The sequence below is a fragment of the Eleutherodactylus coqui genome, chromosome 1, assembly GCF_035609145.1.
Source record: "Eleutherodactylus coqui strain aEleCoq1 chromosome 1, aEleCoq1.hap1, whole genome shotgun sequence".
Taxonomy (NCBI): Eukaryota; Metazoa; Chordata; class Amphibia; order Anura; family Eleutherodactylidae; genus Eleutherodactylus; species Eleutherodactylus coqui.
Window position 1 is genome coordinate 182,568,744 of NC_089837.1, and position 21,700 is coordinate 182,590,443.

Consider the following 21,700-nt stretch of genomic DNA (forward strand, 5'->3'; position numbering starts at 1 on the left):
GACGTCTTCCATTACCGGAGCTGTACAGTCTTAAATCATAATGTCTTTAGACGTCAGACAGAGGATTGGAAGGGGTTAAGCCTGAGACTAAGCAGCAAAGTGGTTGAGATTTGCAAAAATTTCATTTGCATGCTGTGGACAAGCCACATGGAAACTGATGTGTGACACGGAATTCAAATTCGCAATATGTTAAGTGTATCTACGTTTCTGCTGCGGACTCTCTTCTCTCTATGGGGAGAGATTTCCACAGTGGAATACAGGTGGAAATGCCGCTTCAAACCGACGCCAAATGGTGTAGGTTTTGTAGCAGCCTGTCCGCTGTAGAAATCTTGTGGAGTTTCAGTGTGGTCCCGCTGTGGACATTCCATGAGATTTCCATCCTGCGGGAACCCAGCCTTATAATGGCTCTACACTTAAGTATGATAACTTAGGTTACCGTACTTAATCCTTAAAGACAGGGCTACAGTCCGTTCCCACCTTCGTTATTTGCTCTGTATAAAACGGAGTTCTGACACATAATGTGTCATCTGTATACAGAATTGATGGTTTTTAATCCCCCAAAAATGTAATTTTTGCTTCTCACTAATGTGCTGCTACAGGCCACATGCATGGGAGCTTTCCACCCTTGTGAGGGTGCTGAATACTGTACAGGGAGGCCTGTTTGCAACACTGACTACATTTTTTGTTTTAGCCTGTAATTTTCATGAGTGCAGTAAGCTAATTTGGTTACATTTGGGAGAATGGCGGGATTATTTTAAGTTTTACATTTTTTTAGTTTTAAATCAAGTTATATACAGGAGTAAAAACTGGGTAAAGTACTTCTCCCCCCCCCCCCCCCAAGTTATTTTCTTCCCTTCCTATAAAATGGTGATGAAATGGAAAGATAGTGGCTCACTTTTTGTGCCTTTTTAATAAAGTCCAAATTTATTACAGACTTTGTTATAAAAAAAAAAAATATATATTCCTTTTGAATGGATTATTCTGAAATCACTCGTGATCCCATAAGGCTCATTAGCAAATGACCTGAGAGGTTCATTGTCAGTGTGCCTTCTCTAGCCAAGCAGTCCTGTCCATCTTCCAGGCATAATGATGAGTAGAATGGCCAAGTCATGTCATTTCCTCTTTATACATTCTAATTTGGCTTTGTGTATCTGAGACTTAGAATATAAGACCCAAGTGAGATTTCCCGAAGCTAAGCAGAGTGTTTTTTCCAGCCTACAATATGTCTTAACCTGAGCTCAGTGGTGCGCTTGAAGCCTTACATTTTGAAGGTTGGCTTATTGACATTGTAGGGTAGTAGAGAGATGTCAGGTTTACTACCGGGGAGATTTAGTGCTCAGTGGGAGAACATTTCTCTGTTGTATTTTGAGCAGGGAATGGAGCATGGAAGTATAATGGTTCCATTAAAGTGATCAACAGCACATGCGGAAATCACAAAGAAACCAAAGGGAAAGAAGAGTGCTTTTAGATGGAGCCTATTTTTGTGTGCAAATGGGTTCTGCTTCATACGTAACCATTCCACTTAATACATTGGGGTAATTCCCAAAGAAGGTTTGAAACGAGGTTATACACTCTGATATTGCAGGGGAAAAAGCTTCTACATTGATTTATCATTCCGGCAGCTGTTAATGCCAAGCTCGTGTCTATGTGATTAGGACACTGCTTGTTGGATGAATGGAAGAAATACTTAGCCCACAGATACATCATTGGAAGCCACTTTGCTGGTTGATAACGCCATACTTCTATGTTCACAATAATGTAGTGAAGGCTATTCATGTCCTCGTTTATTTCTAGCCCACAAAGTAAGCGATTTCTGACTATAGAAATACATATAGGACTACAGACTAGCAACACTTACCTCTATAAAAAAAATGGGATTGTTCTCAGCAAGAGAAACCACGTAATTTTGTAGATGTGATACCTTTTAATGGCCAACAAAAATACATGATGTAATAGCGAGCTTTCCAACGTGCTTGGAGTGGCTCTGCAGGCTTAATAGATTAGATCTGAAGAGGCATACATATATAGGCACAGACATGGTGTGATTAATTTGCACCTACCAAAACAATACCAGAACAAAATAAGCAGAGGAGTAAATACTTAATCCACTGATAAGACATATGAAAGTTTTATGGTGGATCTATTCCATTAAGCCTGAAGAACCATAAGTAGATTGGAAAGCTCGCTATTACATCATGTATTTTTGTTGGCCATTAGAAGGTATCATATCTACAAGATTACTTGGTTTCTCTTACTGAGAACAATCACACTTTACTCTACTGGCTAACACTTTGCTGTAGCAAACTTTTCTTTTTCTTTTAACCTCTATAATGCATGTGGTTGGACATATGTGTATTGAATTTCATGTTTGCCAGCCCACTTCATGGCCATATTGTCTAATTTTTCTTAGTTTAGGAACAAAAATGGCTTCCTGGACGCTGCACTAATGATTAGATCGGAGTCAACATGCTACCTTGGTTTATTAAGGCCAGAAGCATTACTTCTCCATAGGGTTAATGCTCTAATATGTCTTTGTTGCTGTGAGAAGGCATCTTGAGTTCACTTGGAGGGATGTGAAAAATAAAAGATCACAGAAGTCTAGATATTGTCCATGATTTTATGTATATGAATGTGTACCTACCGATGACCATCACAAATTATAGATATATCTGTTACTGGATGTATTACTAGTGGCCTCAATTTGCTGCTAGATAATCATTCCATGTAAAATGTTTGTTATGAACAGCCACACCAAAAATCACGTTTTGACACTCAATAGGTATAAAACCCAAAGGGATGTCAATCTTGCATATATATTTAGGTTCATTGCCACTGATGGCAAGTGCCAATGTTGCTCCAGGTATCAAGCATTTTTGGAGAAAACTAGTGAATGAACCAAATTACTGAGATAGTATTCTGTGTTGTTGTAATTAACCGCTTTCATTTCAAGCACACTCTCACTTTCAAGTAATTCTTCGCAATAAGCTGTCAAAATGTTATTCCTTATGTGCACACACCTATCTTGTGTTGTATTTTCACCAGTTTTCCTCCCCTGCTAACTCCTTCTAATTTTCAGTCTTCCCTGAGCTGGTGGGTGAAGACTAGCTGCTATTATATTTCCATACAAAGCACATGTAAGACAACAGAATCTTTTATATCTTGATCTCTCATGTATCCCCATAAGTAACAGCATCATGGAGAACATTATGCATCAGTACTAAGCACTGTAGATGTAACTTTAGTAACTATTGGTCAGGAAGGGTATCATTTCAGAACACCTACCAGGTGTGTGAGGAGTCTTAAGGCATCCATGCTGCTCTGGGAAACATGCAAATGTAAAGATGGACCAATATGTCTGACACCTATTGGAAGGCAGCTGTTATTGTTAAAAGGCTTATTTAAAAAGTCTGACATTAACTTACAGGAATGTTTCCTTCCAGTAGGTGGCGCTGCAGAGGTGGTATTCCATCTTCCCATTGAGTAGCTATGAGACAGTAAATTGCTTACAAGACGCTGCAGCTGCGTCTCCATATGATCTTCTCTGTCTCCCTCAGCAGCTCTCTCCTCTAGCCCCTCCACTCTCCCTAGATTTCTGTGAGCAGCATGAGACCGCAGCAAGCAAAGAACACCCCCATTCCTGTAATTGGTGTCACTGTTAATAGAGATGCATTTCAAAAGGCAACAGTCTGGGAACAGCAAATTAGAAGGAAGTGGCCAGCACTGATTTTTTTATTTTTTTATTTTTTTTTTAAAGCACAAAAATGTCATTTTAGGTAAATAAAGTGATTTACACTTTTGCTTGTTATCACATTAAACAAATTTGTGCTTATGTAATAGTCTAATTGCAGTGCCTGTTTAGCGGCATGTACAAAGTTGTAAAAATCTCCACTGCAGAAGGTGGCATGTTTGAGTCCTTGTACGACTTTGGATACGACCAGAATAATACACACGTCTCAAACCCCTCCTTGTGACTCTCTTCCAGGTGCCGTACATAGTGAGAAAATGAGCTCATATGTTGCTTTGCCGTTTACTAATTCTGATCATCTGTCTTGCTTCTCTTCTTCTGCCTTTCATCTGCTCTGTACAGACGTCCTCCTCTGATGCTGTGCAGCCCTCGGCATCCTCTCCTTCTCTGCAAGCTGCTACTGACAAAAGCAAATTGGAGGTATCCTTCTAGTGTGAAGTATTCAATATGTTCGTTACCCCCACCCTTCCAATGTGGTTGTGTTTTACATATTTACACAAGTACATTAATATAGATGTAGTGTGTCTGTCTATATAGGTTTTACATACACCTCCTCTAGCAGATGGTTATATTATATAGTTAAAGGGAAGCAATGGCTCCTTCCCTAGTGTTGGAGAAAAAGTGACAAAAATCTAGATGGTGTTAGTTATCTGCTAATTGTTTTGCAGCTAAATTCCTAATAAAACAGTTAAGTGAAATCTCTATAATAAAAAAAAATTGCTCTAAAGTTGAGGGGAATCAGTCATGTCCCCACAGCACCATAAACCAAGTTATGGTGCCGTTAGAGGACATGGCAGGGGTCGGTGATGTATTTTTTGTACTTTCCCGCATTCCAGCCCTGTTGTACTCTGAAGTCCCAGCAGCACTTGAAAATCTGACTCTTTGCAGAATTCCATGCCCACACAGGGCCCCATAGACTTATACAGGAGAGTGCAAAAAAGACCTCACCCGGCTCCCTGTCACATCCTCTAACAGCACCATAACTTGGTTTATAGTGCAGTGGGAATGTGACAGGTTCCCTTTAAGTCATATATTTTATAGTGATCAGCGAATGCAATTGAATGCTGAAATTACATTTTCCTATATTTCTTGCAAAATCCACATTCTCTAAGACTGGTAACTCGTATATAGCACCTAATTGTACATTTAAAAAATTACCAATTCTTGTGATGAATAGGTAGATTATGATTATGCACATGTGAAGACCCAACACTATAGGATCTGCAAAAAACAACCTGTGTCTCCAAGACAGTTGAATCCTCCCTAAAATGTGGCAATAAACAGGCTGTTTCTTATTTTCCCTGGCACTAGGACTCACTGGAACTGTAATGTTCTTGTCCTTGTTCTGTTTGATTCCCTTGAAGTGCTTGAATTCTGTACTACTCTTGAGCTCCACAAGAGAGAATTCTCAGTAGGTTTGTGCTGAAAGGCAGCTTCTGTCACTAGTCATCCATGTTGGAAGACACTATGTGACAAAAGTACTGTATTTCAGCATCAAATACCTCATCTGGAATATTTATAACTGCTGTCTACAAATGGGAGATGGGCTGCTACATCTCACATGCTACTAGTCGACAGCCCAGCTTTGTTAGTGATCCTGATGGTAACAAGTGTTTGGTATTCCTAGACGTTTGCTGGGTCAGAATGCCCATTCGCCAGTAAGTTATATGTGACGGCAGTATTTGTCTGCATGCCGTATTTATTCACTGCAAACTGCCATTATGCACTTTGAAAGAAAACGTAAACGGGGTTGTCAAGTTGTAAACCGTTGGCTTATTTTCAGGATGGGCCATCAATAGTGCGTTAGCGGGGTTCCATAATTAGACACCATCGCCAATCAGTTGTGCGCTCATTCACTGAAATGATTTCTGCAGAAAGTAGTCAGCTCTGTTCTCGCTGCAGTGGTCCAGCTTGGTATTGCAGGCCAAGCTTTTATTAATTTCAGGTGGAACTTTGCATGCAGTACCAAGCTAGGCCACCGCAGTGAGCACGGAGCTGTCGGCTTCTTAAAGAAATCTGCTCAGTGTATAAATTGTATCAGCGTGGAAACAGATGGTTGTGTTGGGTCCCGGGTCATGGACTCGTGCTAATCTGCTATTGATGTTACATCTTTGAGAAAGTGTCAGTAGTTTAGACTACCCTTTTAAAGGAGCTGTGCCACAGCATCATTTAATATTATGATAGAAGGAATTATATGATGGCGCCCATGGCGTTGTTATTGCCACCTTCTTTGGCAACAAGGTAGAAGACTGAGATAGACAAACACGCATGGTGTACCCTTACTTCCTGCAACATGGCAATGCATGGCCCATTTTTGCTATGAATGCGCTGTGGCTGGCTCTATGACACTTCATTGAAGGCTGGGCATTTCATCCCCTTTAATGCAATACTCACTTTTCCACTTTGCTATATAGAATAATGACTTTCCTTTCTGCACACGAAGGGGGTAATTCATAATGCAAGTTGTGCCAGTCTTCTGGCATAAAAACAGTCCAGATTTTAACACGCGCTGTAATTGCGCAGAAACTTGTGATTTGTCTTTCACCTTTTGGCCTAGAACGGGGTTTAGAATGAGGGGGTAGGGCAGATTTATTATGTTTCACACCAGAAAATAGCGGCATGTAGCCGGTGTACGTTTTTTAAGATCTCTGTGCCGTTTACACCAATATGCGCTGGAGTAAGATGCAGCAAATTCATCAAGACTGATGTATGAAACTCTTAAGATTCTCTACCAAACTCAAACCTTTATAAAGTCCCCCATTATGTTGTGGCTGCATTAAAAGTATATCTAATGAAGACAAAAGGCATTTTCAAACAAAAGCCCTTCCTGCAGTCAATTGCTAGTCAAGGGTATAACTTCCCCGAACAGCAATGGCTGTTATCACTGCTAGAAGCCACAGATGGTTGGAACTTTCAAGTAAGTGGCCCAGCATGTAATGTATGGACACCTTGAGCATACAGTCTGGCACCTCATCCGACATCTGCGTGCCCTAAATGGGAACCCTTATAAAGTCCATAACATTCCAGTGCAGACCGTGGTCTAATGAAATATAAATACAGCTCTATTAACACACCATTGAGATATGCGTCCTTAAGGCCGACTGCCATGAAGTCCCGCGGCAGAACTCCGCCGCAGGAGCTGCCGCCAAATCTCCGCCGGTCAGCCCTATCTAATAGATGGGCTGACCACGGAGAATCAGGGCAATTCGCACCATGCTGCGAATTGCCCGCCACGAGCAGAGAATCGCTCGTGGACAGGGGCCGGTGCTTTCCATAGCAATGCTATGGAAAGCGTCGGCCGGCGTGATTCGACGTGAATACACGTCCGTGGACAGGGGGCCGTATGCTGGTCTTATAGGAGAATGTGTAAGGGAGTGCTGTTGTCTTCTAGCACTTATGTATAGGGCAAGAACATATATGTATTTCCATAAACCCAAGCCTAGTGGATACTTGTCCCTGGACATAACCATGGCACTCCGAGTGAAAACCTCAAACGTTTGCATTGCTGGTTGCATTTAGAGAGGTGGAAAATTAATCTAAACCCAATTCCTCTACTGTGCATTACGTTTTTTGTTTTTTTTTAAACTGTCTCATTACTAATTGTTTCCTGTTTTTGTTTTTTTTCCAGCATGATTCGTGTGATTAACATATCTTAATTTCTCTGTTATTAGAAAGAAAAGGAGAAGAAAAGGGAAGAGAAGAGAAAGGAGAGAGAGACTGAAAAGCCAGTGAAACCTCTTGGTGTGGAGAAGGTAAAGGGAAGACTTTGTGTATTGGCTGGTGGGCAGGTTGTGCAGACTTTCCTGAACTCTGAAAGCATACGTATGCTTCAACGTTCTTTGATCTATGTCCGGTTATATTGTATTTTTGTTTTTGTTTTTTGTTTTTTTGTTTTATTTTTTTAACTAGAGTCTTTACAAACAAGTGAACAGCCAAAATATATATATTTTTTTATATACTATTGCATTAAAACAAATGCATAATTCCCTATACACAAATTTTAAAAAGGAGAGAGCGTGCCACGTAGGGTGAATGATATCTAGCTAGTATAAAGGCCCATTTAGACACACCAATTATCGCTCGAAATTAGCTCAAAAGCCCTCTTTTGAGCGATAATAGTTGTGTAACTGCACTGACATTGTGCAGTTTTCATTAAGGCTCATCGTTATCTTTCAGCATGCTGAAAGACAACGATGAACGATGAGCCTTATCAGGGACTCGCAGCAGGATACAGCTGATACTATTGTTTCAGCTGTATCCCGCTCCCTGTGACAGCTGGCTATGAAGAACAGAGAGGTCCAGCTCTGTTCTCCATATACCGCACAGAGCGCACAGATGTATACCAGCCGGGCGCTAGGAGCGGGGAACATCTGGGTGCAGAACACAAGCGGGGACATCCCGCTTGTCCTCTGCATCCTCCGCTGGCAGTGCAAGGTGATCGCTCATCTCGAGCAATCATGTTGCGCTGTAAATGACACAACGATTCTCGCTGAAAAGTCGCTTGAGCGACATCTTTTGAGCAATAATCGTTGTGTCTAAATGGGCCTTAAGCCCACCAAGCCTCAGGTGAAGAGGCTCCCCTTCCAATAGTATACTATTGCAACACTTGAAGCAGCTGGTGAGAATGTGCCGTGGTTTTCCCCTGGGGCTAGAGGTGCCAGCCTCATCTGAGGAACCAAAAAGACACAACAGGCAGAGGACCACTTCACACCAGGGTGCAAAACTTCATGTAATCCAACAGATTTGTTTAACAAATCTACATAAAAGTGCTTTTCAGACACAGGTGCACACGGTACACCCATCTGGCTGCTCAACCGTTCTGTAGATGACAGAAGGTGAAGGCACAATTGGAATGGCCCACTACATGGTAAGGGCAGAGAGAGCCAAGAGCTAAATGAAACCGTTGCAGCACATGCGTGCACTGCATAAAACTGGTTGGAGTCAAGAATCAAACACACACACCACAAAGATGTATTTACAAGGGTTGTGGCAGGACCCCAACTCCTTTTCATATACCCTTCTGCGTGAAGGGCTGTCCTGTAATACTACAGTTTCCATACAGCTTTCCTGCGGCAAAATCGCGTGTTTGTTCACGAGAGGTTTGCTCGTCGACAATGTTTTTTCTTACAAAAACATCGCTGCCACTTGCAATTTTCTCATGCTTTTTTTCACGCAACTTTGCCATGATTTTTTAATGCAAAAGTCAATAGGACCTTCTAATGTTAAAAACGCACTGCACAAAAATCACAACGTTTATGCTTTGCGATGCGATAAAAAGGCTCCATAGTGAAACATGGGAGATAGCCAAATGCAAAAAGATAGGCAACAGCAAGACAACCCCCAGGAAGGGGATAGTTTTGCAGGTGGAGTCCACAGACAGTTACTGTCTCCTTATCCATAGACTTCTCTAGTTTTGCGGTTTGCTAATGTCCTCATCACTACTGGTAGCATGAGGCGGTACCTGCAGCCTAATCAGGTTGCACAGGTATTCCATACTTGCCATCACAAGCTTTGTTTAGTCTTCCAGTAGAGTCACAGGCCGTTATACAAGGAGAGCTGGACGGGGCCATAAAGGGCATCAACCCAGTGTCTGGTTCTTGTATCCACTGCTCTGTGCAAGGCAAAACAGAAGTAGTCCTTCCAAAGTCCAACAAAATTTCCACAGTAGGCTACTGGTTTGTGTGTTTTCTGACCAGACTGTCAGAAAGCGACTCCATGAGGGACCTGTGTCCACAGCCCCGCACTGTGTAGTTCGATTGGCTTTACCAGAGAACACTAGAATTGGCGGGTCAGTCATTAGTTCCCCACTCTCTTCACGGATGAGAGCAGGTTCACACGGAGCACAAGAGTCTGGAGGCAATGGAGATCATAGAGATCCCATGTGTGATTTAAGTGTTTTCTTAATTTTTTAGAGCAATTAACACCTAAAGGTCCTTTTACAGGGGACGACTTTCGGTCATCTCAGCGATGATCTAAAGGAGGTCACACACTTCCCTATCTTTGATTCCATAGAGCTAATAGGGGTTAATAGTAGTCTGTATAAACTACCTCTGGCAGACCACCCCACCATGCTGCTATCGGTTTAAAAAAGAAAACCGCATCAGAAACCCTAATTGGGCTGCGGGGCAGTGCTTGGTGCGCCTGATCTGCGGGGGCAGTGCTTGGTGCGCCTGATCTGCGGGGGCAGTGCTTGGTGCGCCTGATCTGCGGGGGCAGTGCTTGGTGCGCCTGATCTGCGGGGGCAGTGCTTGGTGCGCCTGATCTGCGGGGGCAGTGCTTGGTGCGCCTGATCTGCGGGGGCAGTGCTTGGTGCGCCTGATCTGCGGGGGCAGTGCTTGGTGCGCCTGATCTGCGGGGGCAGTGCTTGGTGCGCCTAATCTGTTGCCTTACAGCCTGGTAGAAACAAGAAAAGGAGGAGGAGGAAATAACTGATAGTCTTGATTCTTTAGATACTTGGTTTTAATTTGCAGTATGAGAGGAATATATTTAGGGGCATTTATGGTATTATTTTTTTAAACTAATTTTAATTTTCTTTGACCTTCCTGACATTAAAACATGATATAAGCTATGCCAGCTATTTCCCTATCCGAATGTCCCAGGAGTGCACTCTAAAAGCTGGGCAGGCCCAAGTGCTATTACTGTATAATCTGCCAATTAATAAAGGGGCTTTCTTATCAGATGCCTCACCCCCTCCCTCCCCTTCACTCCACAAGAATGAAACTGCTGCAGTGAAGATAATACATCAAATTGTAAAACCCAGATCAACCCGTTTTACCCGCTCTAATACATGTAATATTTGTAGGCCTGTGATGGTTGCGTTTAGCAGCACCGATTGTCTATAGTAATTCCCACCTAATCCCGGATTATCGCACTCCTTCCCGTGCGGTCTTTATTAAATGCCTGCTGTACCATGTTCCTCTTTGTGGTTGGGGAGCCCCACTGTATACCACCCTTCTGAAATAGAATACATTCACTCCAAAGCGATGAGCACAGGATGCTGTGCTTTATACGGCATTGTACCTGTAATGTATGCCGTGCGGCCCAGTGGCTGTGCCAGGCTGGATGTTCATCTTTTCTCCCCTCCTCCTTTACAGATTGCACAGCATTACTGAAAGCTGGAATTGAAAAAGTTTTCCAGCTCTTTGCATGAATTGCTGAAGTTGAGCATTCATTTTGTGCTTAATTTAAGCTACAACCTTGACTTGATAGAATCTTCTTGGATACAGAAGATCCGATTATGGAGCCTATTGATTTGGTTTTGCTTTCATTGGTGCCATCTTTTAATACATATTTAAAGGTTAAGTGTATTGTGAATAGTGGGTGACGTGGTTTAGGATTTGATGGCATTTTCAGCAGCACTGGAGTGTGAAAACATAAATCGGATTGTGTCTGTTTACTGCTATGTAGAGCGCCAATATCATAAGCACCTTAAGCACTTGTAACCAGTGTTGTAGCACATTATCCGCTAATGTGGTGCTCTGCAGTCTAGGGCCCAATGCACACAGCTGGGTCGGATTCCACATACGGAAACCTGCAGCAGAATCTGACCCGGTGTCCGGCTGGTAATCCCCACGTACCTCTCCGGACCTGTATTGCAGATGTGTGGCCGATTGTGCCTAGCCAAGACGTGGATCCCGCAACCTTTCCGCAGTGATGATTGCGGAAGGGTCGCAAGGCAGGCGGCTTACACGGACTTCAATGGATGCCGTCCGCACGGAAGCCACATAGAATCGCAGCACGCTGCAATTTCTTCCCCGCGAACAACAAATTGCAATCTATTTCCGCTCCTGTAGAGGAAATTGCATTTTGCCATACCATGCTATGGGCGTCAACTGCTGCGTAATCCGAAGGTGGATGCCCTCTCCTGATTCCGCAATGCAAATCCACTCGTGGGCAGGAGGCCTAACTCTTACATGGTGCTAATTGTGTCTACAGTAGAATGGAAGCGGGCATTTACGTTATCTTTATCTTCATATATGTGCAATTTATTTTTAGCACTTTTTAAAATTAATTAGTTGGATATATTAAATATCCCAAAGAGCATTTGTAGGTCTAGGTAGGGCAATCGCAGACAGATGAGAGAGCCATCCAATCACATTACTCATTATTGAAAGGCAAGCAAAACCTTCCCTGCTACTACCGGTAGTGGTTATAGCTCAGGCAAGACGGTGGCGAGAGTTTTGATACATAGTATGTCAGGCTGAAAGGAGACAATGTCCATCCAGTTCAGCCTGTTGCCACCCCCTCCCCCACCTTGTTCATCCAGAGGAAGGCAAAAAACCTCAATGAGACAGAAGCCAATTAGCCCATTCAGGGGAAAAATTCCTTCCTGACTCCATAATGGCAGTCAGAATAATCCCTGGATCAATGCTTCACAGTTCTTACCTGACTGTAAGACCCGGATCAACAACCCGCTGATCTCGGTTTTGTGTTAAGGCCAAGGATCTTGACTTTAAGACAAGATCAAGACAGTGAAAGAGCAGAGGAGGGGCTAGAGGGGAGACTCGATACATGGGCCAGTTTCACACAGTCAAGAAATTTGCATGAGATTTGTGCTCCGCGAGATGCAAATCTCGCACTAATATGAGCCCCATTCTTTTAAATGGGGTCATACACAGGAGCAATTTTTTTTCTTCTCTCAACGCAGCACGAAAAAAAAATTGCAGCATGTGCTATCTTTGGGTGTTCCCTCAGAATTGCTTGCGTCACCCATTGTTTTCAATAGGGGCGGCAAAGCATCGCATGGTGATGGTCCCTGAAGTAATGCAAGGCGGTTTTAACACAAACTCCTCGAATCTGCGGAGACACCACATGTTGGTGAGCGGAATATCAGGCTGGGTTTGTACTGGCCCATGGTAAATTAGCCTTATTGATCATTATAAACTGGCGTTGGGGTGGTTTGTGGACGTATGTAGCAACCATACCTTTGATTTGGAGTTTTTTCTTCTAAAATCTGTTTGCTTTCTACTCTCCCACAATTTTTTTTTAGCTACAATGGCAGTTTTTTCTTTCAGTGTACTGGGGCCAGTATGGGAGTGAAATTCTCCCCATACATTGCCATAATTTTTATGGGTTGGTAGGAACAACACGGTCTTGGTTTTTATTTATTTATTTATTTGTTTGTTTTTTTACAATAACCATCATTTTAATGCAACTCTCATCTGGTATGGCTGCTACATGGATGATCTGCTATTCATTTGGTCTGTGGATGTGGTGGCCATATCACAGCTAGAACTGTATCTCAATAGTAACTGATTTGGGTTAAATTTTTCTTTTTCTTTCATGCAATCTCCATCTCTTATCTAGATTTACAGTTGAGCACTGACCTTTATCAACAACAGGTATATAGGCTGACCATATGAAATCTGCTGGCAGCGTGGTGCTGCACGCTTCATTGTGTCACCCCACTTACACTATCAAGAGTGTTGCTTTGTGTAAAATGTAATTCTTCTATCACTAACCAATTAAAGAGTGAGATTGATAAAAGTATCAATTGTTAGAATGCAAATATCCATCATGGATGTTAAACAGAGCCAAATCCATTGTAAACAGCTGGGATTGATCTTATATCTCGCGTACGCTGCCAAAAAAAAAACATCCAGTCTTACTGCGGTAGTATTTTCAACTGCATTTAGTTGCGAATTTCAGAAAATATGCCAGATAGTTAATAAATATATACCTGTGTGCCATATTGGTCCTCTCTTTGCATCTGTGCTCTGTAACGGTCATAGAAATGTAGCAAGCTCCAACTTTGGGTCAATTATTGCCCAGTCTGTGTTCTGACCATACTAGTCATCTTCCACCTGGCTCACGCATCCAGGATCCAGTGGGGGTGTTCGTTCTGCATGGCTCAAAAATATTTATTTCATGTGTCACTGGCAGTCTATTTGATATTACACAATATATTAATTGTAACACCCCTTATGTCGTGTATTTGATCACTGGTGTTTCATGTCGACGTCCATATGTTGGCTGCGCGACTTGCAGTTTAAAATCACGTATCAGAGGTCGTATCACAGGAATGTTTCTGCACATTTTTTTAACATGCGTGCTGGTAATTTTTCATGTGTGCGCTGCAGGCTTAGAGACGTGATTTGATGGATGCTGGATCCTTGTCTTGTGGTCTTCTGCAATTGATTCCAGTTAAGTCCGTTCATCCTGCTGGCGAGCCGATTCATCTTCTCTGTATAAATTAGCATTAGTTTGTATAACGAAATTGTGTGTGTGTATGTATGTGTATATATGTATATATAATATATAGGGGTGTCCGTTTTCATTCGCACTCAATAATTGGTTGACACATTCTTGATATTTTAGTACCGGTGAATGTAGAGATGTGGGGGGGTGTATGAATTGCTCACATTTTAGTTATTTATTTTCATAAGCTTTCTGCTTGGGTAAGCTAAAGACAGGGCTCACACTGCCTGCGAGTTACCGCATGTTACGCACCCATCAATTACTTTGACACTAGCATTTTGGAATTGTGTAATATGCAAATGCAAAAAAGAACGCAACACGCTTTATTTTGCCATATATATTGCTATCTATGGGTGCGTATATTTGCCCAAAGCATATTGGCGAGCAGAGTGACAATGCAGGAAATGTAAAGAAAAAAAAGGTGTCCGGCGCGTGACAGCGTATGGGAGATACGCAGAATAATTTTGCTGCCATATACCGGGTCGCTGCCGCCTCCAGAGCTATAAAGCGCTGTGTGACCCCCACAGCATTATACGATTATGGCCGTGTAAACCCTGCCTAAGGGTGGTTTCACATCTGCATTGTAGATTCTGCTTTCCTGCTCCATTCGGGGAATCCCTGCGGCCGAACGATTCCATCCAGAACCGCACTGGACTGAACCATTGATTATAACGGGGTCTGCCTGCTTGCTTCCCAGCTTTTGGGTGGAAGAAAAAGCGCTGCATGCTTTTTAAGCTGGATCTGCGACATATAAGTGAAACCGGCCTTATAGTCCTAAAGTGGAATTCCAATTTTTGCTTATTGCTTTTTATTGCAAATTTTATGAAGATGGTTGAGGAGTGTATATATTAAGCTGGTTGTCTATAGAAAGCATGCTGTGCGCTTCCCAGTGTAAAACAATAGCGTAGTAGCTGTTGTAGGCCTGCTATACATATATAATTTATTTTGTAATCACATACTTGTGGATGCAGGCCACTTTTACTATTTTAGGCTATTTTTTTACATGTCAAAAGTGTGAAAATCATCATTCTGTTTTCCAGAGGTGCTAAAGGGTTAAAGACAGACGTTGGTTGGTTGCCAGAAAATGGCCATTTGTATATCAGCCTGTAATCTTCTTCAAATGAAAATTTACTGTTGATCAAAGGCTTTGGCTATTTTCTTCATATGCGGCTGCTTCAATCCATGAAAATAACATACTTTTCGGAAAGATAGTGAACTCCTAGTTGTTTAAAATGCATCATTTATGAGAAAAATAATTTCTTTTGTTCTCATCAGTATGTTAAATGTTTTATCTGCTTTATAGCCGGGCGAAAGCTGTGAAAGGCCTGTTTTTTATAAATATTTAAATACCTTAATTATTTAAGGGGCTGATTTATGAAGAATTAACACAGTTCTTTATTGGAAGGCTGCGCCATATCGAAGCTGCGGCGTGTAATACAAGAGTTTACTCTAGAGGGGAGTCGTTATGTTTTTGCACTTTTGGTTCAGCAGTCACTTATGTGATTTGTTTTACACAATCATATAGGATCGCATGGATCAGGCCTAGTTAACACCTTGCTTTTGTAAATCAGGCTTTTTATAAGGTCTGCTTTTTTGGTTTTTTTGCACTAAATACATTGAAGCAAAAGAGAACTGTTGAAAATAGGATAAAACCTGAAGACCAAGAAAAATATTGGCTTGTAGCATTCAATCTTTGAAAGCAAATTGCCCGTATGCTGGAAAATTTAGCTTCCATAGACGTAGAGGTCCAATAATCAGTCCAATGTGTAATGTTGTTATATAAATACTTTGGGTATCACATACTAACTTTGGGTTAGCTAGAGATGTTTTGAGCCTAATGGGGCCCCTACAAAAAGTTATGAAACCGCCACACTTAGTTGTTCCCTGCTTTATTCCTTCGTAGCAAATTCTTATATAAAAAATAATAAGTAAGCCGAAACCATGTTGTTTAATAGCCTTTAAGTAATGGTATTTCTTCCTAATTAAGTACTGGGAGAAATGTTCTGTTCGTCTCTGTCCCAGAAGCTTCTATCTTTTCTAGTGGAGTCCCTTGCTTCGATTGTCTAGGGCAGTGTTCCCCAACTCCAGTTCTCAGGGACCACCAACAGGTCATGTTTTCAGGACTTCCTCAGTGTTGCACAGGTGATGTAATTATTGTCGGTGCCTCAGACATTGCCACAGGTGTTCTTACTATAGGATATCCTGAAAACATGACCTGTTGGTGGTCCCTGAGGACTGGAGTTGGGGACCCCTGGTCTAGGGTACATCAAATGGAGAGTCATAGGTAGATATGCAACAGTCATTGTGACTTATTATTTGGACCACTGTGTACTGGAGTTGGAAACTTATATTTTTCCTATAATCATGATGTACCCATTATACTAACAGCCATGTCATGTCTTGCCACCTCTGATGACTAATCTTCAAAGAGAAGGATATTATGGCCACACACGGTCACTGATGGGATGCCCTATGCATAGCTACTTTCTTGTCAAACTGCATTAGCAACGTTACGACTTTGCGAAGGTGCTGGTCCTGCGTGCCATCATGGCCTTGACTGCAAAACAGAGGTGAGGTGCAACTCAATACATCCGTTCTATCCAGCAAAAATATATACCAAAAGCATCCAGCATTTCTCTTTCACATGAGCGTTGCAACTCCTTGACGATTTATGGCAGCACCACTATTTTGAAATTTCGAAGGGGTTGGTTTTCAATGACCTCTGTCTTGTCCCACAGCCGTTTCAGGTTTACTGACTTTCCGCTTGCCTCATAAGTTTTCATTTGTTTCCCCCCATTGTTCTATCTTGTCCAGATGAGAGGGTGGATGCATTATTTCAGGTGGCTCTGGAAGGCTTGTATCACAAGCGAAAGAGTCCATTCTCTTTGCCACTTCTCTAAATAGGTTTTTTGTAGCATAGAGGAGAAAGATCCACCCCCACCTTCCCCCTCTGTCCTCTTATACATCTGAGGATGACGGCTCACCCCTAGATACTACTTTCCACATTGAGGACGGTGGCGCCAACACCTCCTTGACTGACTCATCTGTACTCGTTAAGTTGGACTGTGGCTGGGTGGAGGATTTTGGGGCGCTCCACAGAATGTAGCTTGAGTCTTCGCATGAGAAGTCATGACTTATTTGAGCGCGGGTTTTATGGTGCTGCCCGCAATCCACTGGAAATGTGCTATTCAAACGATTCGTCTCTCTCGTCTACTGCTTCACATGGCAGAACCCGAAGTTTTTTTTTCATTTTAATGCTCACTTTATTTTTTCTCTTATGGTTCTTGTATAGTTAAATATTGGTTTGCTTGGTTACTGCACCTTTTAAACTTGTTGCCTATTTAAATAATAATTTTAAGAAAATCAAGTACAAGGCAGGTTTTAAACTTCTCAGCAGGTCCCAGTGTATAGTAAATTCTATTCCTCTCGTCACATGAAAGTATCTCGTCCTTTTACAGTCAGGAAGTTTGTGATCTTTTTATTTCCCTCTACCGTTTCATGATCTTTCCAGGATGGCTGGGATGTCATGTGTCAGTGTTTTCTCCTGTGGAGTTGGACATCTTCTCCCCCCTTGTGCTACAGGGAGCACATTCTTCATTGCAGACCCCTTTTCAGCAGTCTCATCATTCGGCTCTTTGATAGTTGTCTCTTTTTTTCCATTGTAGCTGCATGTCAAGGTGAAAATGCATTAAAGGGTCACATAAGGAGCTTAGAGATGGGCGTTTCAATTTCTAAGCTATCAATATTAGACAGGGACTCCTGGGATGGCCTGAAGAAAGTAATTTTTATTTCCTCCACAGGGAATGATTTCTTTACTCTATGGTCTGTAAGAAAATACATTCTACCTACTGAGATGGCATTAACAGCTTTTTTGGAGGGGGGGGGGGGGGGAGAAAAGAAATCGGCTGTTAAAGATAGAATGCAATGCCAGATGTGGAAGAATTAATAGGAGATTTGATGGAAACATGATGCTGTAAATGGAGAGCTACCTTGAAATTATATGTTTGCTGTGCTCTGGGTTATGCTATACAGCGCTAAATTATTAGCTGGGAGTAAACCGCTCAACATGTGCATGTAAAATAAGGGGTGCGGACCAGATTTGCACCTTTTGCGGTAATGATTTGATTTTTCTTTGCAAATCTGACTTGGAGCAGCGAGGGATTACTTAATGTGATGTCACACAATGCATAAAAATGGAGAATGAATACTTGATTCTTTCTGACATTTATAGGTTAGTTAGGTGAGAGTGGCTAAAATCACAAATAAAGCGTAAATGATTTCCATAGTTGGCTCTTTAGAAGAACATGCAGGATGAATGATAGATTTGGGCATGCTCATTATGCTTCATAAATGTTAGCTGTAAGTCTTCTAGCAAATCTACCGCTATTATTTTAGTCTTCAGCATTTTGTATCTTGTGATGCTAAAGAATGCAGAAATTATATTTGGGTGACATAGATGTCAATTGAAGAAAATCCCTCCCAATATGGCGGTCTGAATAAAACCCCTCGGATTAGAGATGAGCGAACAGACTCTTTTCGGGTGTTTTTGCACTGGAACACCGCTTTTTTCGAGTAACGGACTACTCGGATGAAAAGATTTGGGGGGCGCCGGGGGTGAGCGGGGGGGTTGCAGAGGGGAGTGGGGAGAGAGAGAAAGCTCCCCTGTTTCCCACTGCTACCCCCCGCTCCACCACACCGCCCCCCCCGAATCTTTTCGTCTGAGTAGTCAGTTACTCAGAAAAAGCGGTGCTCGAGTGCAAAAACACCCGAACCGAGTACGATCGCTTATCTCTAGTTTTGATCTAAATGTAGTTTATCATAGAAAAAATCCCTTATAATGTTATTTTCTAGTGCCTACCCCATCTTTTTTATTTTAACCTCTACAGACGCGGGCACGAAAACATGTTTGTGCCGCACCCAGGCAAAGTCATGGAAAATATACCTAAAAATGAGATTCTGTTTTGTGCCAGGAAGATGTCCACTGGTTTGTAATCCCGAATAAATATATGCATTGATAAGTGGACTTTATTACATTGACCTTGATTATGGTGAAATTAGTGCCCCGTCTGACTTCTCCGTGCTTCACATTACAGAAATTGATTTCAAGACCAGGAGGCAGTTTGGTAGAAAACATCTTTAAATTAGCTTTCAAAACATGATTAGATTTAGAAACAAGAACTGGAGTGGAAAATTTAATACTGTCTGAATAGCATCTGAAGTAAAGTGAACACGACTATTCCATTTGCTGGATCTAAATGTATTTTTTCTTAGTCATACAAAGGTCGGTTAACTTACTAAATACTTCACTGATTGTGAAAAGTGTCTATTTTCTTAGAAAAAGCTGGAAGTAGACTTCTAGTTGAATAAAATCAACATTAGTCATTTGTTGGCAAAGATGTAATTTAATTTCAGCTAACTTTGATACATTTTGAAAACATGTTTTTTGGGTTTTTTTTGTTCGTTCTTTTTCTAGCAAATGGCGTGTCCACAGCTTAGTTAGCGTGACATACCGTTTCAGGACGCCTCTCACTCGCGACCTCTTGACTTCCTGTTTGGGTGACTACAATGTCATTAAAATAGCTAAATGTGCAGACAGGGTCACAGGAAGTTCTCTAATCTAATGTATACAAGCTGGCTTAGGTCCCGTACGTTAGCAACAGAAGTATGAGATTGCCCAAGCGCAGATGTTTATTACCTATTTGCTTACCCATAAATAAGCCTGGTAATATTTTCATGTATGCCCCCCTAACTCCAGATCCGAAAGACCATGTAATTCACTGCATTGTGTTAAAAGAAAAAAAATGGAATCCACAGGTAGAGCGTAGTTGAGAAAGTCTTTAAAAGACCGCATCTCTGGTATTACGGACAAGCTTGTATATGTTACTGACTATATGTCACTGGTGTTCAATGGTATATGCTTGAGAAAGACTTGACCTAGTTGGAACATTGCATGCTGGAGGATTAAAACAGTTTTTTTTTTTTTTTTTTTTTTTAATTGCACCCGTGATGCAGTCTTTCGCCGCCTACAGACGAGCGGGTCGGATCCGGCAGCGAGAATTCTCGCCGCGGGACCCGACCCGAGCGCCTGCAGAGACGAGCGCGTACTCACCCGCACCCGACGTCCCCGGCTCTTTCATGTGCCGGCTGCCGGCGCATGCGCAGACCGGAGCCGGCGGCCGGGTGAGTGATGTTTCTGTGCGAGGCTCTGCGAGCCCCGCACAAAAATAAAACATGCTGCGGTTTGTTTGCCGCACGAGATTTCGCGCGGCCAAACCGCGGCCGTCTGCATAGGAGTGCGTATTGTAATGCACTCCTATGCAGGCTTTCAGTGGCGGAAATCCCACCGCGGGATTTCCGCCCGTGTGCAGGCAGCCTTTGAAAAGTTTTTCTGACTGCATATTATTTTGATATACACACTTTTTTGTCAAAAAAATCAAGTAGCTAGAAAGTGTTGTAATCTTTCCTGCAGAACTCGACCTACATATATGCAAATGATTAGAGTTGTGGCGGGATTTGATGAACATCTTGCCACTTGAGGACAATAAAATAGTTGCTCTAAAGACTACTTGTGTGTAGTGGACCTCTCTTTCTGCTTGTTTAGAGCTTGTTGACCATTAGACACCTCCACAATACAATCGCCCAGTTAGTAGAGTTTGAGAGGGGTTGTAATATTGAGAGAATCATCTGATCAGCACAAGCAGCTCCAACTCTTTTGTTTTCTGCCCTCCACAGACAGGTGACACCATTGTTGCAGGCCCCTGTGTCTGTCAGAACCATTTCTAAGCACTTGGCTTAAGGACATTTAGTCTCACAGCACCCATTACAATTACTGCCTTTGACACCAATCCACCATCACCTACCTTTGCAGTGGAAATGAACATCGAAACTGGACTGCTACAAAGTGGAACTCATTGTTTTCGGCAACCAGTCCACGTTTAGTTCGGTCACTTATGACGGCCATGTTCATGTGTAGAGATCTAGGGGTGAGTACCTCAGTCCTGTGTTTGCTGTGGAGTGGCTTACTACCCCTACTGCTGGAGGGCCGTAGCATATGACAGTCAGTCACCCGTAGTAGTGGTACTCAGGCAATAATGACAGCTCAGCGATACGTTCAGGACATCCTGCAGCCACATGTGTTCCTCTCATGGCGGCTTCCAAGAGGCATCCAGCAGGATAATGCTTGGCCGCACACAAGGGTGTCACAGGAATGCCTCCACAATATTGCTGCACTACCGTGGCCTACCCGCTCGACAAATTTATTGCCAGTAGATAATCAGCCTTCCTCCTCTTATAACAGAAAAATGAAATTCATAATGTAGGTGTGAACATAGCCGGAGTAAGGGCTGTAAGGACTAACTAGTCTACAAGGAAAAAGTGTATCCTGTTCTTAACTATGGGTGCTACAGTATGTTGGACACTGCTGTAGACCCGCTTCCTTCTCCTACTCTCTTGTGCTCCTAGCCCCTCTTGGTGCCAACCTTTACCTAGTGGTGTATTCATATGTGAGAGCGAGTCCTGTGTCTACCCTTTAGCTATAGAACATATTTTTGATGGTTGCCATATTTTAATGACCTGCTTTATGGTTGTCAGCAGTTGTCTTTCATTGAGTGATTCGATTTGGTAATACTTAAGACTGTTTTATTCAAGACATAGGGGCAGACTTGCTATGGAAAAAGCACCACATTTCAGGCACAGATTGTTCCTGAAAACTCTTACATGCTTTGTACCTCTTCTTACCACGCGTTTTAAACACTGTTG

At 42.4% G+C, this 21,700-nt stretch overlaps 1 protein-coding gene across 2 annotated transcripts in view; it reads left to right on the plus strand.

The window, feature by feature from the left end:
* The window catches only part of SMAP1 (small ArfGAP 1), a 179,713-nt gene that overhangs the window by 92,628 nt on the left and 65,385 nt on the right, over positions 1-21,700 (plus strand). The window contains exons 5-6 of one of the 2 annotated variants that reach the window (XM_066604375.1): positions 4,088-4,165; positions 7,417-7,497. In XM_066604375.1, the coding sequence (XP_066460472.1) occupies positions 4,088-4,165; positions 7,417-7,497 (159 nt within the window). The remainder of the gene's footprint in view (positions 1-4,087; positions 4,166-7,416; positions 7,498-21,700) is intronic. The other variant, XM_066604383.1, reaches the window with a different exon arrangement.